Source organism: Thermobia domestica, chromosome 16, assembly GCF_964235325.1.
Source record: "Thermobia domestica chromosome 16, izTheDome1.hap1.1, whole genome shotgun sequence".
In the NCBI taxonomy this organism is placed as follows: Eukaryota; Metazoa; Arthropoda; class Insecta; order Zygentoma; family Lepismatidae; genus Thermobia; species Thermobia domestica.
Window position 1 is genome coordinate 161,287,421 of NC_137469.1, and position 15,168 is coordinate 161,302,588.

A 15,168-nucleotide genomic window follows, 5' to 3' on the forward strand; every position below is an offset into this window, starting at 1 on the left:
TCATAGAGCCTGCAATCTTTCTACACATTAAACGCTTCAAAAACTTGAAAATATCCCTGATCACAAAGAAGGTATTGTCTCCCGAAGCCCGCCCATCCTCGGATGGCAATGAAACTCTTGTTAAATAATAATAAGATATACATATGCGGACGGTAGCCGAGCGTGTTGAGGCATTCAGTCTTCGTAAAGAACTTGAACCTTGAAGATTGGGGATATTTTTTAAAACATGAAAATATGATGAAATAATTAAAAGTATAATAATTGTTACACATGTAAATTTCAAATTTGTTGCTTTGGTGTTAAAATTGGTGTTTATTGTCTTTATTGTATGTTCTCAACTTTTAGTTCCAAACCAAATACTTGTAAGACTTCTTGGTTTAAAATCTCTACAATAATCACTGACACTTAAATGAGTGAAATTAGACTGAAATAAAGTAAGTAGTTAGAAATTGTATGCAAATAAGTATGTAATTAGAAATTTTATGCATTAAATTAATTTTATATCTGATAAAATACATTTCTACTGCAAATATCTTTGATAACCAATTAATCATACAATACTGTCAAATTAAAAAATTATATTTTAGATAAAGTTCACTCACTGCAATGAAGGTAACTATTTTCTTTACTATCACGAATATAGATACCAATTTTATGAAGAATTTCCATATCAGTTTCACCTTTCATAAATAATTGTCCAATATGAATTTTTAACCCAAGAAACACTAAAGTATTTTTGGGTTACATCAAACACCAACGGGAAGCCCTCTGAGGCCCACAACTTAGAGGTCATTATTTTTCACGGAAATTAATTTTTATTGTCTGATATGAACTTGGGATCTCTAAGACATCATATATTTTTATTCTCTATGATTACTAGGTTTCCAAGTACAGTGTTATCAACTATATGTGTGTGATTGTTTAAGTTATTTTATTTATGTCAATTACTATGACTTATTTTTTTTATATATAGAAAACCTATCATACAGATCAATAGTAACTTAGCACAGTATATTGTGTGTGCAAAGGCGGCTTCTAAATGCATTTCGGCGATGGTACGGTAGAGTGGGGTGGAATGGGGAAGTGTGGATTATATTTAACTATTTCATTGAATTCAGGGTTAACCCTTTATACTTTCCATCCTAGTTAACCTTAACCTTGGAATGACTAAATTCTTTCCCCGAAATTTTGTTTCCGCGAAAAGAAAGACAGTGGGAGGAACCTCCATTGGGCACTATAGCGGATGACACCAGAGGAACAATGTTACCAACCTAACATCAAGTTGCAATTTTCCTATTAGCATAACTTTTTTTTTTTTTTTTTTACACCTATAGAGTGCACATGTAAAACGTAGGCAAACAAGCTTCTACTTGTCTGTCAGTGTTTCAAACTAACAACACTACAGCATGAAGAATATTACAAGGTATTCAGTGGAACAAACGTACCACTGTTTCCATTTGTTCCAGTTGCATTATCAAATAAAATGTTCAAATCAATATTTTCTGCATCAAAACCTGACAGGTTTTTTTCCTTTTTTTTTTTCTCACTGCCTTCTATGTCAGATTCATGTAAAAGTTTTTAAAGTTCTTTCTCAATTCGAAGAGAACGATCTGCCATTGTTCCAATGCTGCTGCAGATTCCCGCAGAATAACGAACTGAGAAGTTCCTATCAAATATCCATCTCCAGTCAGTGTTATAGGCTGCTGCTTGTAAATTCTGCGGTTAAAAATACTTGATAATACCAGAGTTGCAGAGTTCTCTCCTATCAATATTGAAACTATTCTGTGTGAGTGTGTGTGTGTGATTATAACAAAGTGAAATATAGATGTTAAGGTTTGAAGTAATAAACTAATAGAAAATAAAATACTCGTGTACCAATGAAATGATCAGAAAAATTATAAATATTAAATATTTATAATGTGTAATTGGAAACACTGCATCATAACAGTTTCAATGCAGAGTGCCCCTGCCTGGTCTAAGACCAAAATTGTTTCAAAGAAAACTAAAATAAATAACCAAAACAATCGAATATAACAGTTAACGAATCCGGTGAATAGCCCTTTAGTACTTATAAAGAGGGGGGAGGGTGGTCCTTATCAGCGTAGAGGAAGCCACACATACCCAATCCAAAATTGCATATTTCGTCAATTTTCAATAGCTGTACAGAGTATTTTCTAAAGGGTTAAATTTCTCAGATATGCTCTCAAGAGTTTTCAGACATACCCTGATTTCAAGAAGGGTCCAAAGTAGACAGGAGGTAAACCTTGACAACAATGGGCATCCAATGCTTCAGAGGGAAGTCGGAAGTGTTAGGAACCGGCAGCTCCATGATTTTTGTGTTCGGAATAACTTGTGATGACATGTATTTTGTCACGGTATATTTCACGATTTCTTCACTTATAAGCATGAAAGAAAATATCGCACCATGCGTTTTTCCCCGAGTACGAGGGACCGTGCTGCTGACGATCCTTAACACTTCCGACATCGCGTCCATGTTCACTGCTATCAAGGCTTATCGTTTGCCTACTTTGGACGAATCATAAAGTCAGAGCATATCTCAAAATTCGGTTCATGGTATGTCTGGGAATTTCACCCTGCAGGGAATACTCTGTACACCCATTAAACATTAATGAAATATGCATTTTTTGGATTGCGTACGCGTGACTTCCTTTACGCTAATAATGACTATCGCCCAGTTTCTCGAATACGAAATCAGGCCTGTTGAAATTTGGCTCTTTCGCGATTTTGGACAGCCCTAGCTCTGAAACTATGCACTTTTCCCCACAAGTCCATATGAATTGTTTCTCTTCTTTTGATGTAAGGAATCACCTACAGTTTGTCGGTTTAGTTCATTAACGTCCTGTATGTAGTGTGTGTGAAAAATTGGTCACCTTCACACTTTCAAAAATTTCTATCGGCCTTAGTTTTCAAGATACAAGATTGAAATTTTGCACACGTATTATATACATAACAACGTATTCTAGTTTTAAAAAATCAGATCCCTACGTGAACCCGGGCCAGAGGGCGCAAAAATTTCGAAATTTTGTTTTCGAAAAATCTCCCGGTTTTACCTGATTTTCCCGTTTCTGGTGTATAATACGGACAAGCAAGTGGTACCATTGGAAAGCAAGCTCTATCTTGAAGAAAGAAAAAAAAAAACAACGAGGTATGAACCATGATCCTACGATAAATAGTAATGAAGCAGAAGCTGTCTGAGTGAAAGTCTAAAATTTACCTCAGAAAGTGGAAATCCTAAAAGGGTTACACCATTCTAGAAAGCACCCTTATACAATCGAAATGTTACTTATCTGGGGTGATTGTGTGTTAAGGAACGGAACAATAAAATTCATCTTTTCGTAAGTTCTAAATATTGGATGATATTCGAACCAGGCAGTCCCATTTTGAAACAGCTTGTTTCGGGTCAGAATGAAAACTAACAGGGGTAACACACCCCAGAGCAAACGTCTCCTTTTGCTATTGTAAATGCAATTATCATCATTAATGAAATGAAAGGTAAATATTCCCACAAACAGTTACCATGACATATTTAATAAATGCCACTTCTAAAAAAGTGGCTAAAGAATGTACTCTTGAGTCTTCCATCCAGTGTTACAATGTAGAGCTGAACAGTGATACTCACATTAGTGTACTTTCACACATCTTTTACTACAATTATAATCATATCCATTATATTAAGGTTCAAGATGTAGATATGGAGAAGGATGGAAAAATCAGCTGGAAAGAAAAAATAAGGAAGAAGAATCACAAGTCCAATGTTCTCGGGATTGCTGCCAGAATGAGTGTTGTTGTGCTGAGCTTCCGTTACCATACAGCGGCAACATCTTCAGAGCTATATGTTGAAGTGTGCTGGTCGTACAGTTTATATTCTGGGACAGGAAAATACATGAGTCTCTATTCATCCGTACATACAAACCATCCATCAACAGAGACGAAGGTTATCATCTACCTGACATCTGGATGCAGCTTCTCAGTACGAAAAGAACCATCAGCCAATCAGAGAGCAGTTTCCACCAGCAAAATCAGAGCACGCCATTGGCCAACCAATAGGAACACAGCGTTTCTTAAGATCACAATATAAACTGTACGACCAGCACACTTCAACACAGCTCTGAAGATGTTGCCGCTGTATGGTAACGGAAGCTCAGCACAACACTCACTCACTCTGGCAGCAATCCCGAGAACATTGGATTAATAGTAGACGCTAGCAAAGCTTCAAGATCATAAGAATCATAAGGTTCTTCTTGCCTTTGATATATAGCTGTGTGATGTGTAACAGGGGAGAAAATAACAATATTCGAGGTATTAAAATGAGGAAGAGAAATTAGTTGGGCATTGGATGAGAAGAAACGGAGGCAGAGAAAAGTAAAGAAGGTAAAAGAGGCTTCAGTTGATGGCATTAAAACAGAACATTTTTAACTCAAGACAAGGATATTAACAGGAAACCATGAAAACTCTGAGTTGTGACCAGGGTGATCTGTCAATATGTCAAAATATCTATGACGATAATGCAAATGATAATTACTTTATTATACAAAACACGTTTGCTTCGAACGTCAGAAGTTCCAGATTTCATTACTTACAGGAATGTTTGATTTTTAAAATGTATACAATTTTACGGATATTACAGAAGTCTCCATCAAAATCAGTTTTACTTAACAGATATATTACAAAAATATACATCAATGATATTGCAATTAATCTACGTACCTAGTCAGTACATATATTAATCCATATTCTAAACTTTCGAGAACAATTCATTATTAAATTATGCATTTACTACTTAATGGGAATTCGCTGAAAACTTATGTAACTTCTTTCCCCCATGACACTGTAATATATGCATGAAAGCTATGTTTATTATTGGGTCTTTTGACGTACTTCAACGATCATTATAAATCAAAATACAACAGGTGAAGTTATCAGTGTTTTCTATGCTACCTGAAGCTACCAAAAAATAATTGGATATCTTTCAAGTTAAAAAGTAACGAAAAAGATGAACAGTTTTATATAGAAATTCCATGATAATCATGTTTTTAACTAAATCCAATGTAGTTCTGAAAATTTACTTTATCAATTAAACAAAATATCAGAAGGGCAGAATAAACAATAAAATAGAATATTTACATATTAAGTACAACTGGAGAACTGGAACTTCTTAATTTTATTGTTAAGACTGGCCTTGTATTCACAAGAACATAAACATACCAAGTTCTAAGAATATACAATAACAGAACTTCTATGGAAAGTTTTCTAAACTGCAGGTACGTAACATATAATGAGATAAAGCATCGTACATTCAATTTTATTTGGAAATCAATAAGTATGGCTATCACCGCTTACAATAACGCTGATTGTATTATACATATTTACTAAGATAATTATTTTGTTTTCAGGGGCCAAAGTCATAAAAATATTTCTTTTCTGGTAAAACTTAGATAAAAATAATCACATGCTGGGATATTATCTTTTATATATAATGTTTTTCTTTGCTTCTATTATTATAAAAGAATGCGACTTTCTCTTTTTCTAAAATATATATATTTACATCTTAGATGCAAACGTAACACTCACAATATTTCTGCTACAAAACAGATTTCATCAGGTTCAAAAGAACAATAGAAAAAAATCTGCTCTCACACTTACTATATTTACACAAAACAACCAACCAAACTTCATGTGGATTACATAAATAGATCAAAGAACTTCGCAGCTGCTCATACAAATTACATTAAGTAATGCAAAAGTGTGAAGAACCATTTTAAAAGAATACTATTTTCTTTATTTACTATCAGGACTTAACACAATGAATTAAGTAGAACAACGTATTGCTTAATAGCTTTTTAGTACTCTTACAATGTAAACAAGGCGTGCCAGAATATATAGCTGACGTTCAAATGTTAGTTTCTGTACTGTTATATAGTATTTTATGATGTCCATGTCTTTTCGTTCTTAAGTGTTTTTATATTAGTATAGCTACACAGAAACAGCAGAAAATGAAACTGGTAGACATTTCAAATCGTAAATAGTTTCAATTACAATCATATTACCAAAATAGTACCCGTTAAGGATAGATTAGCGGTGTAGTTAAAACTTTTTACACATCATGAGAGCTAATAAGCTAAACAACAACAGAATATCTCAACAAGTGTTTATGAATTTGCTAGATTACGAAAACCATCTTTGAGCATGAAAAGTAGTTCCTTTAAATACTTATCATGATTGTTAATAAAACTTTTAATCTCCTTCCCTATTAACATTTATTTAATTTGCTGAATTTGATTAGACATTTATTAATAGTGAATTATTATTATTCTTTATATATTAGCAGAAGAAGAAGAGAAAGTGAAATCATGAATATTTGTTGTTATTACGAAAATATGTACTAAACACTAATTATTCAGCAACAGTAAATTAACTTTACTCTTAAAACAAATGTACTATATTTATCACTAATATTAAAATATAGTCTGTACGTTTAATAATTACGCTGATAATTAAAAAGAATGTTTTGTTTTCAGACAAACTAGAGGAAAGATGCTAGTTGACTCAGACGCACTAACAGCATTCGTCTGACTTATTTCTTTAATAATTAATTAACTGTACAATAATAACCGAATCTGCTCTAACTGCTAAGAACATGATGTCAAAGATAATATCAAGAAGTGAGAAATTGAGTATTCGACATACAAGCGTAAATAGTCCAGCAAAATAATGTCCTACTACTTTAGATAGACCCTTTTCAACGTACTCTTCATCTTTAACACAGCGCAGAACAACACATTTACACATAAATCATTATATATACAAATGATTATACAAAAACAACACTACTGTACATAAATTATCACATATCAGTCAGTCGAAAAATTCCAAACTGGCTCAGATCCAAGGTATCACGTTGACTGATGTGAGCTATAGAATCTCTAACTAGAAGTATTTCTCCAAATTCTTCTCTAATTGCTATTTCAGAAATCAATGTAGAAAAAATAAATGTTAGAAACTTAAAAAATAAGGGAGATTAGGTTTTATATAACATATGAAGCAAAAAGATTAGGTTTTACACAAAATATTAAAAGTACTTTTTTCTGCTGTGAGAAGCACAACACTATAAAACTTAACAATAATAAATGTATTTTGGTTACCTGTAACATTTGTATTTTAAACTTCCCATCTTCGTTAAATTTTATATATATATATATATATATATATATATATATATATATATATATATATATATATATATATATATATATATATATATATATATATATATAAGTATTAAAGTAGTGAAAGCTATATGACATAGGACGATAGAACTAAGAATGGTTCACATGCTGGCTTACGTAAATTCATGTCGTTTCAAATTTATGGTAACGAATTTCATACCATCAAGAGCTTTAAAAATACTGCGACGCTAATAGCGGCTGTGTTTGATGTATAAGGCCTGCCCGTTAGATATCGCCCTGCATCTCAGTCCACTGAAAAAAAGACTGGTCAAGTACATTTTGATCAAGCCGGTTTTCATTTCTCTTCGCAAACTTTTCAAACACCATCGAGTGACTAACGTTTTTTCCACCGAGTGCCTAACGTTTTTTCCACCGAGTGCCTAACGTTTTTTCCACAACGAGAACCCACCAAAATCCATGGAGATGCATTAGGGAGTTTCGCACGACATGTCTGTATATATATATTGCGAGATCCGTTTTCCGACCATTAGGAAACTTTAAGCGCAGATGGAAGGATAATATTAAGATGGATCTCGCAATATATATTAAGATGGATCTCGTTTTCCTCCTGTCACCACGGCATGGCGCGTCCTCAGGTTGCGGATCGAGGAGAAGGCCTCTAGATATAGAAGTTAGCTGCGAATATACTGAATAAGCAGTCGCGGATAGACGACTAGGAGTGGTCCTCCAGCTTGGGGGTTTGGGTAAGGCTAACACCCTCATCCTGTAAAAAAAGGTACTTGTTCAGAAACATTCACAAAAGCCTCGGACAAGGACTGATAACTTGGCAAGACATCAGCAAAAGAAAATGGACATGAGATTTGGAACATGGAATATTAGAAGTCTTTATAGGGCAGGCGCGTTAAAATCTGTAACGAGTGAGTTAGAGAAATACAGGATGGACTTAGTAGGAGTTCAGGAAGTTAGGTGGGAAGGAAATGGATCTGAGAATTCCGGAAATTTTACGTTCTTTTACGGGGAAGGAAATAAAAATCACCAGTTAGGAACAGGGTTTTTCGTTCACAAACGAATATTACCAGCAATTAAACGTGTTGAATTTGTTATTGACAGACTTTCTTTTATTACTCTTAAGGGTTGGTGGTGTGATATTATTGTTTTAAATGAACATGCTCCAACTGAAGATAAGGGTGACGATATAAAAGATAGTTTTTACGAAGAAGTGGAACGGATATTTGACCAACTCCCGCGATACCATATGAAGATTCTATTAGGGGATTTCAATGCGAAGGTAGGACGAGAGGATATTTTCAAACCGATTATAGGGAACGAAAGTTTGCATAAGGAAAGTAATGACAACGGTGTTAGACTCGTGAACTTTGCAACATCCAAAAACCTAATCGTGAAGAGTAAAAAATTCCCACATCGCGACGTTCATAAATACACTTGGACATCACCAGACGGAAAAACACATAATCAAATTGATCACGTTTTAGTAGATAGAAGAAGACAATCTAGCATAATTGACGTCCGGTCGTTTAGAGGGGCTGATTGTGACACTGATCACTACCTGGTAGTAGCGATAATACGGGAGAGATTATCGTTGAATAAAGGTAATATTCAATGTCCGAAAACGGAGAGATTTAATTTAAAGAAATTAGAAGAGAGCCAGGTAAGAGAGGAATACCAGATTGAAGTTTCGAATAGATTCGCGGTTTTAGAAGACTCGGAGTGCACTAGTGTTGAGGATACTTGGATTGAAATTAGAGATGGCATTAAAAGTTCAGCAATAGAAAAATTGGGACACGCGGAAATAAGTATGAACAAACCATGGTTCGACCAAGAATGCATTAAACTAGCAGAGAAGAGAAAACAGGCAAAATTACGGTGGCTACAAAATCCGAATGAAACAACTACACAAAATTTCGCAGATATCAGGCGGGAAACTTCCAAAACTTTTAGAACAAAGAAACGGGATTTTTTGAAAGCTAAATTAAGGAACTTGAAGATAATAGTAAAAATAAAAATATTCGGTCATGTATAAGGGGATCAGCGAATTTAAGAAAGGCTATCAACCTCGTGCTTATATATTAAAGAAATCTGACGGAACAGTTCTCACCGATACGGATAGCCTCTTAAATAGATGGAAAGATTTCTTTGACGATTTGCTAAACACGCAGCCAAAAACTAATGTGCGTGGATAAAAGGAGATACACACCGCAGAACCGTATATTCCAGAACCCAATCGAATAGAAGTGGAAGCCGCTATAAAGAAATTGAAGAAACACAAATCTCCGGGTGTAGATGAAATTCCGGCTGAGTTAATTTTAGCTGGAGGCGAAAAATTGTGGAACAAGATACACAAACTCATTCTCCTTATCTGGAACAAGGAAGAATTGCCACAAGAGTGGAAAGAATCAATCATTGTTCCAATTCACAAGAAAGGCGACAAAATTGACTGTAATAATTATCGAGGCATTTCTCTTCTGTCAAAATCCTACAAAATCCTTTCAAATATTCTGTTAGCAAGATTGACCCCATACGCAGATGAAATTATTGGAGATTATCAGTGCGGATTTAGACGAAATCGATCAACTATCGACCAAATATTTACCATTCGCCAAATACTCGAAAAGAAGTGGGAATACAATACCCCGGTACATCAACTATTTATTGATTTTAGAAAGGCTTACGACTCGGTTAGGAGAGAAACATTATACAACGTTCTTACAGAAGTTGGAATACCGAGAAAGCTAATTAGATTAATTAAGATATGTTTAAGTGAATCCCAAAGTAAAGTCCGGGTAGGAAAGTTTTTGTCCACGAGCTTTCACGTCGAAAATGGCCTGAAACAAGGAGATGCGTTGTCGCCATTATTATTTAACTTTGTGCTGGAATACGCCATAAGGAAAATCAAAGATAGCAACCAGGGCCTAGAGTTGAACGGCATTCACCAGGTTATGGCATATGCTGATGATGTAAATTTAATAGGGGATGATAGGAGAACAGTAGAAATAAATGCAGAGATCTTATTAAACGTTGCAGGGACATGGGTTTAGAAGTAAATGCAGAGAAAACTAAATACATGGAAGTGCGTCGGGACCGTAATACGGCAAATTGTGGAGGCGTTAAAATATTAAATAATGTTTTTGATAAAGTGGATACTTTCAAATATTTAGGATCAATATTAACAGACGAAAATCATATTAGGAGAACGACCATTAGGAAAACGACCATTAGGAAGACCTAGGCGCAGATGGGAGGACAATATTAAGATGGATCTTGCAGAGATAGGAATACAAAGTAGAAACTGGATGCAATTAGCTAAGGATAGAAGTCAGTGGAGAGCTTTTGTGAACGCGGCACTGAACCTCCGGGTTCCATAGGCCATAGAGTTAGTTAGTTAGTTAATGGTCGTTTTCCGATTGGTTTTCCAGTCAATGCTTTGAAAGCGTTTCTACTTTCTTCCATCCTGGCTACATGACCTGCCCACCTGAGCCTCCTAGATTTGATGATCCTAACAATGTTTGGTAAACCGTACAGATTATGTAGTTCCTCGTTATGAAGTTTCCGCCATTTCCCATTCCCGTTTCTCTTGAGTCCGAATATTCGTCTCAGGATCTTGTTCTCAAATACTTTCAGTCTACGTTTTTCCCTCAGAGTAAGCGACCATGTTTCGCAGCCATACAGAATAACAGGCACGATTATCGTTTTATATATTTTAAGCTTCAAATTCCTCGACTGAATTCGCAACGAAAGAGATTTTGAACCGAATAGTAACACGAATTCCCTGTTTTTAATCGACATTTAATTTATTCGTGTATATGATTTTCGTCTGTTAATATTGATCCTAAATATTTGAAAGTATCCACTTTATCAAAAGTATTATTTAATATTTTAACGCCTCCACAATTTGCCGTATTACGGTCCCGATGCACTTCCATGTATTTAGTATATATATATATATATATATATATATATATATATATATATATATATATATAAACTACATGAGTTCCCGTTTCATGTGTCATTTGTTCCATATACTTCATCGCTGCTTTCGCTGTAGGACTGAACGCCTTGTCCTGGTGAATGACAACGCGATATGTGTCACTGGCGTATCATCATCATCATAAGCATTCTGCCATTATTGGCAGGTCACTTGCCGCAACTGAAAAGCTTCCATGCGCCATTGTCTTCAGCTAACCTTTTCGTTTTCTGTTTTCCATCAACTGTGGCTTCCTTCGTCTCCTTCCTCTCTTTTCTGCCACCATACCCTATAGAACGTCTCTTGATACAATTCCTTCTCAGCCAATGTCCCTACCAGATATTCTTTCTCTTTTCAATTACATCTAAAAGTAATCTTTTCTCTCTCACTGTTTCTAACACCTTATCATTCATAACATACAGGGATTAAATATCATGGTGTAAAGTGACTTCAGGATGTTTCACCTTGAATAGCGTAAGTTTGCCACTATAGTAGTAACCACCAACAACCATAAAACCTCTGAACCATGAATGGAAAACTTTCCGCACACTCACGTATCCAGTCGCAATGACCTGTAGAATCATGGGGATGAATGAAAATGCCTTTTCTTCATCACATTCCAACAGATCTATCACTCCTGCTTTGTCCAGAATCACTTGAAACTTCTGTCACTTGCAAGATGGCGTTCGTATAGCTTTCGACTATTTGTCTTCCTCTCCATGATACGTGAGAAATGGAGCATATGAACCCGAGACTTACTCTCTTTACTTGATGTAAATATTGCATAATTATGTGATTTACGGTCGCAGAGGAATGTTGTATTGCCCTTGCGATCGTTCTTTGAAACGGTGAGTTCTCACGTTCACCAAGAAACGCACATTTTGCACCAACCCAGTAGTTCAGGACGAGCAAAAAGCTGGCCAAAACTTATTTTTTTTTTTAAATTGGGTTAGAAGGGCACTGGTTTAGTATATTTGTTGCTAAATATCCATAGTTTACTATATAGAAATAATGAACACGAGTAACATGTAATGTGTGAGTTAGAAAGGGTGAAGTTAACCATTGTGAACATGTCTGTGAAATAGTTGTCAAATAGGACATTTGCCATTCAAGTTCATGGCTTGGTATCTAAGAATATGTGGTTACAGGAAACTTTTGTTGTATATGGCATCAACATACTTCTCAAGCACTGGAACTGTCCAAAGTGGCTATGCAGTATCTTCCATATCTACATTTCCTCGAACAAAAAATGTTAATGTGACAAAATCTAATATGTTTTAGCAGAAGGTCCACAAAGCTGCAGTGTTTTAGTGTAGTGCCCAGCTTTCCCCAGCAGAGTTGTTGAAATGGCCTAAAAGAATAATCCATGTTGAATTGTTTTTCAGAAAGTTTAGGTGCGAATATGTGCGAATTCGTGAAATACGTGTTTCTTTGTGAGGCAGCAAACACGGCATGTCCAGACTTTGGTTTTGACGCAACTGGACTTTGGTGATCACCCAGCCCACGTTAGTGAAGACATTCGACGAACTGTTTCCAGGTTCTGCAGCCAAGTGTACCAAAAATTGTATAAGAGTAGCAGAAATCATAACATCTTTCTGAAGACACACACAGAATGGCTTGATGGAGAACTGACGTTTACAGTCGAAAGACGATAGAACGTCGACCAAATCCTGGCAGTCGTCCATGGAAGGATTTCCGAGAATCTAGTGACAGAACCAAACGGAGAAAAACGGAAGACTTACGCACATCTGCAAGTACATCGGCACAAGAAGATGCAGCAAAAGTACTTCGTGAAGTGACAGAAACAACTCCGACTAGGGCTCGTAAGATGAGACAAGCGTTTATAAGCTCAAAAAGACCAGAACATTTCACCCAAACCGTACACCAAAGAAGAGGCGCTTGCATTGTTTCTCGACGCTAAGTTAACCAAAAACCAATACAACTGTCTACATCTTGGTGCCAAAACACGCAACACAGACATTTATCCAAGTTATCACCAATTACTCGAGGCTAAGAAAGATTGTAACCCGTCAGATGAGAATATTACTGTTACAGATGTCAGTGCAGAAATTAAATTGCAGGCTTTATTGGACAAAATAGTTGAACGTCTCCTGATGGCTAACGACTGCAAGGTCAGCTGTGTTCCAAGCGAGAAAGCTAACTCCTTGACCTTAATATCAAAATCGTTGTAATCGTCAGGGTTGTGATCGAAGTACAAGTCACAGTGTATACAAGCAGACATTATGTTTTGAGGAAGACCTGCTATTCATGTCTTTCGTGCCAATTCGGCTAGTTGTAGGCGAGGAAATTGTAGTGTGACAGAATCCCCGAACGTCATCAACGAGATACTGCTGCCCTATAAGATTTCGGTTTTGCAAGGAAACGAAAGATATGACAATACATGAAGTCCAGTGCATCGAACAGCAGATTCAAGATCTTCACCCATCAACTGTGATCGTCAATGGAACTCAATTTACTGTTCATCACGAGCTCATTCTCACTATGGTCGATGAAAAAGTGTGTAATGCACTCACTCATGGACAACAAATCTCCTCAAGTGTGTTATATTTGCAAAGCACCTCCCAAAGAAATGAACGATTTAGAGAGTTTCCATGAAAGACGTAGACGCATCCACATTTCGCCTGGGATTGTCGGTGTTACATGTGTACATACGGTTTTTTGAATATCTCCTTCATATTGCATATAGACTCGATTTCAAGACATGGCAAGTTCGAAGGAAGCACAAGGAACTACTCATCATCATCATCATAGGTATTCTGCCTTTATTGGCAGGTCACTTGCCGCAGCTGAGAAGCTTCCATGCTCCACGGTCTTCCGCTAACCTTTTCGTCTTCGCGTATGATCTTTCTGTTTTAATATCATCCATTAATTGTAGTCTCCTTCGCCCCCTCCCTCTCTTTCCCGCCACCAAACCCTCTAGGACGTCCCTCATGATACAATCTCTTCTTAGGCAATGTCCCAACCAGTTTCTCTTCCTCTTCCTAATAATATCTAAAAGTGTTCTTTTCTCACCCACCATTTCTAACACTCTCTCATTCGTTTTCCGCTCGACCCAACTAACTCTTTCCATTCTTCTCCACACCCACATTTCGAAGGCCTCCAGTCGATTTTCGTCACCCTTACGCAATGTCCACGTTTCCGCCCCATACAGCACAACACTCCACACGAAGCACTTTATGAGTCTTTTTCTCAACTCTTTGTTCAAGGTCCCACAAAACAGACTTTTCTTTCTTTTAAAGGCTTCTTTCGCCATTCCTATCCTTGCTTTTATTTCACGTTCGCATTTCATGTCATTACTAAGAATACTACCCAGGTATCGAAAACTATTCACTTGTTCTATTTTCTCCCCTCCTACTTTTATATTTGACACAGACCCCTTCGTTCCAATCACCATGGCTTTTGTCTTTCTAACATTTATTTTCATCCCATATTCTTCAAAGCCCCTTCTCATTTTTTCTAACATTTTATTGATTTTCTTTTCAGATTCTGCAACAAGGGCCATATCGTCTGGAAATCTTATGCATCTAATCATTCTACCTCCTACCGAAATGCCATCATCATCATGTAGGCTCTTTTTCACTATCTCTTCTAGATAGACATTAAATAGTGTTGGCGAGAGGCAGCATCCTTGTCGAACTCCCCTTCCAATTGCACTCTCTTCCGTCAGTTCTTCCCCTATCCTAACACTTACTTGTTGGTTCATGTATAAGTTTCTTATGAGTCTTCTATCTTTCCATTCCAACCCTATCTTTGTTAGAACTCCCAACAACAATTCCCAATTCACGCGGTCAAAAGCCTTTTCTAGATCAATAAATACAACATACACCTCTTTCCCTTTTTCTATAAATCTTTCACCGATCACCCTTAATAATCCAATAGCATCTCTTGTGCCCTTGCCTCTTCTGAACCCGAACTGCTCTTCCTCAACATCTTTATTTGTTCTTCCATATAACC

General features: G+C 36.2%; 1 protein-coding gene across 5 annotated transcripts in view; it reads right to left on the reverse strand.

The window, feature by feature from the left end:
- Positions 1 to 4,522: 4,522 nt before the first annotated feature.
- Gtpx (phospholipid hydroperoxide glutathione peroxidase Gtpx) overlaps positions 4,523 to 15,168 on the reverse strand; it is a 53,710-nt gene continuing 43,064 nt past the window's right edge. For all 5 annotated transcript variants that reach the window (XM_081743254.1, XM_081743253.1, XM_081743252.1 and 2 more), the window contains exon 7: positions 4,523 to 6,981. In XM_081743254.1, the coding sequence (XP_081599380.1) occupies positions 6,949 to 6,981 (33 nt within the window). In that variant the 3' untranslated portion in view covers positions 4,523 to 6,948. The remainder of the gene's footprint in view (positions 6,982 to 15,168) is intronic.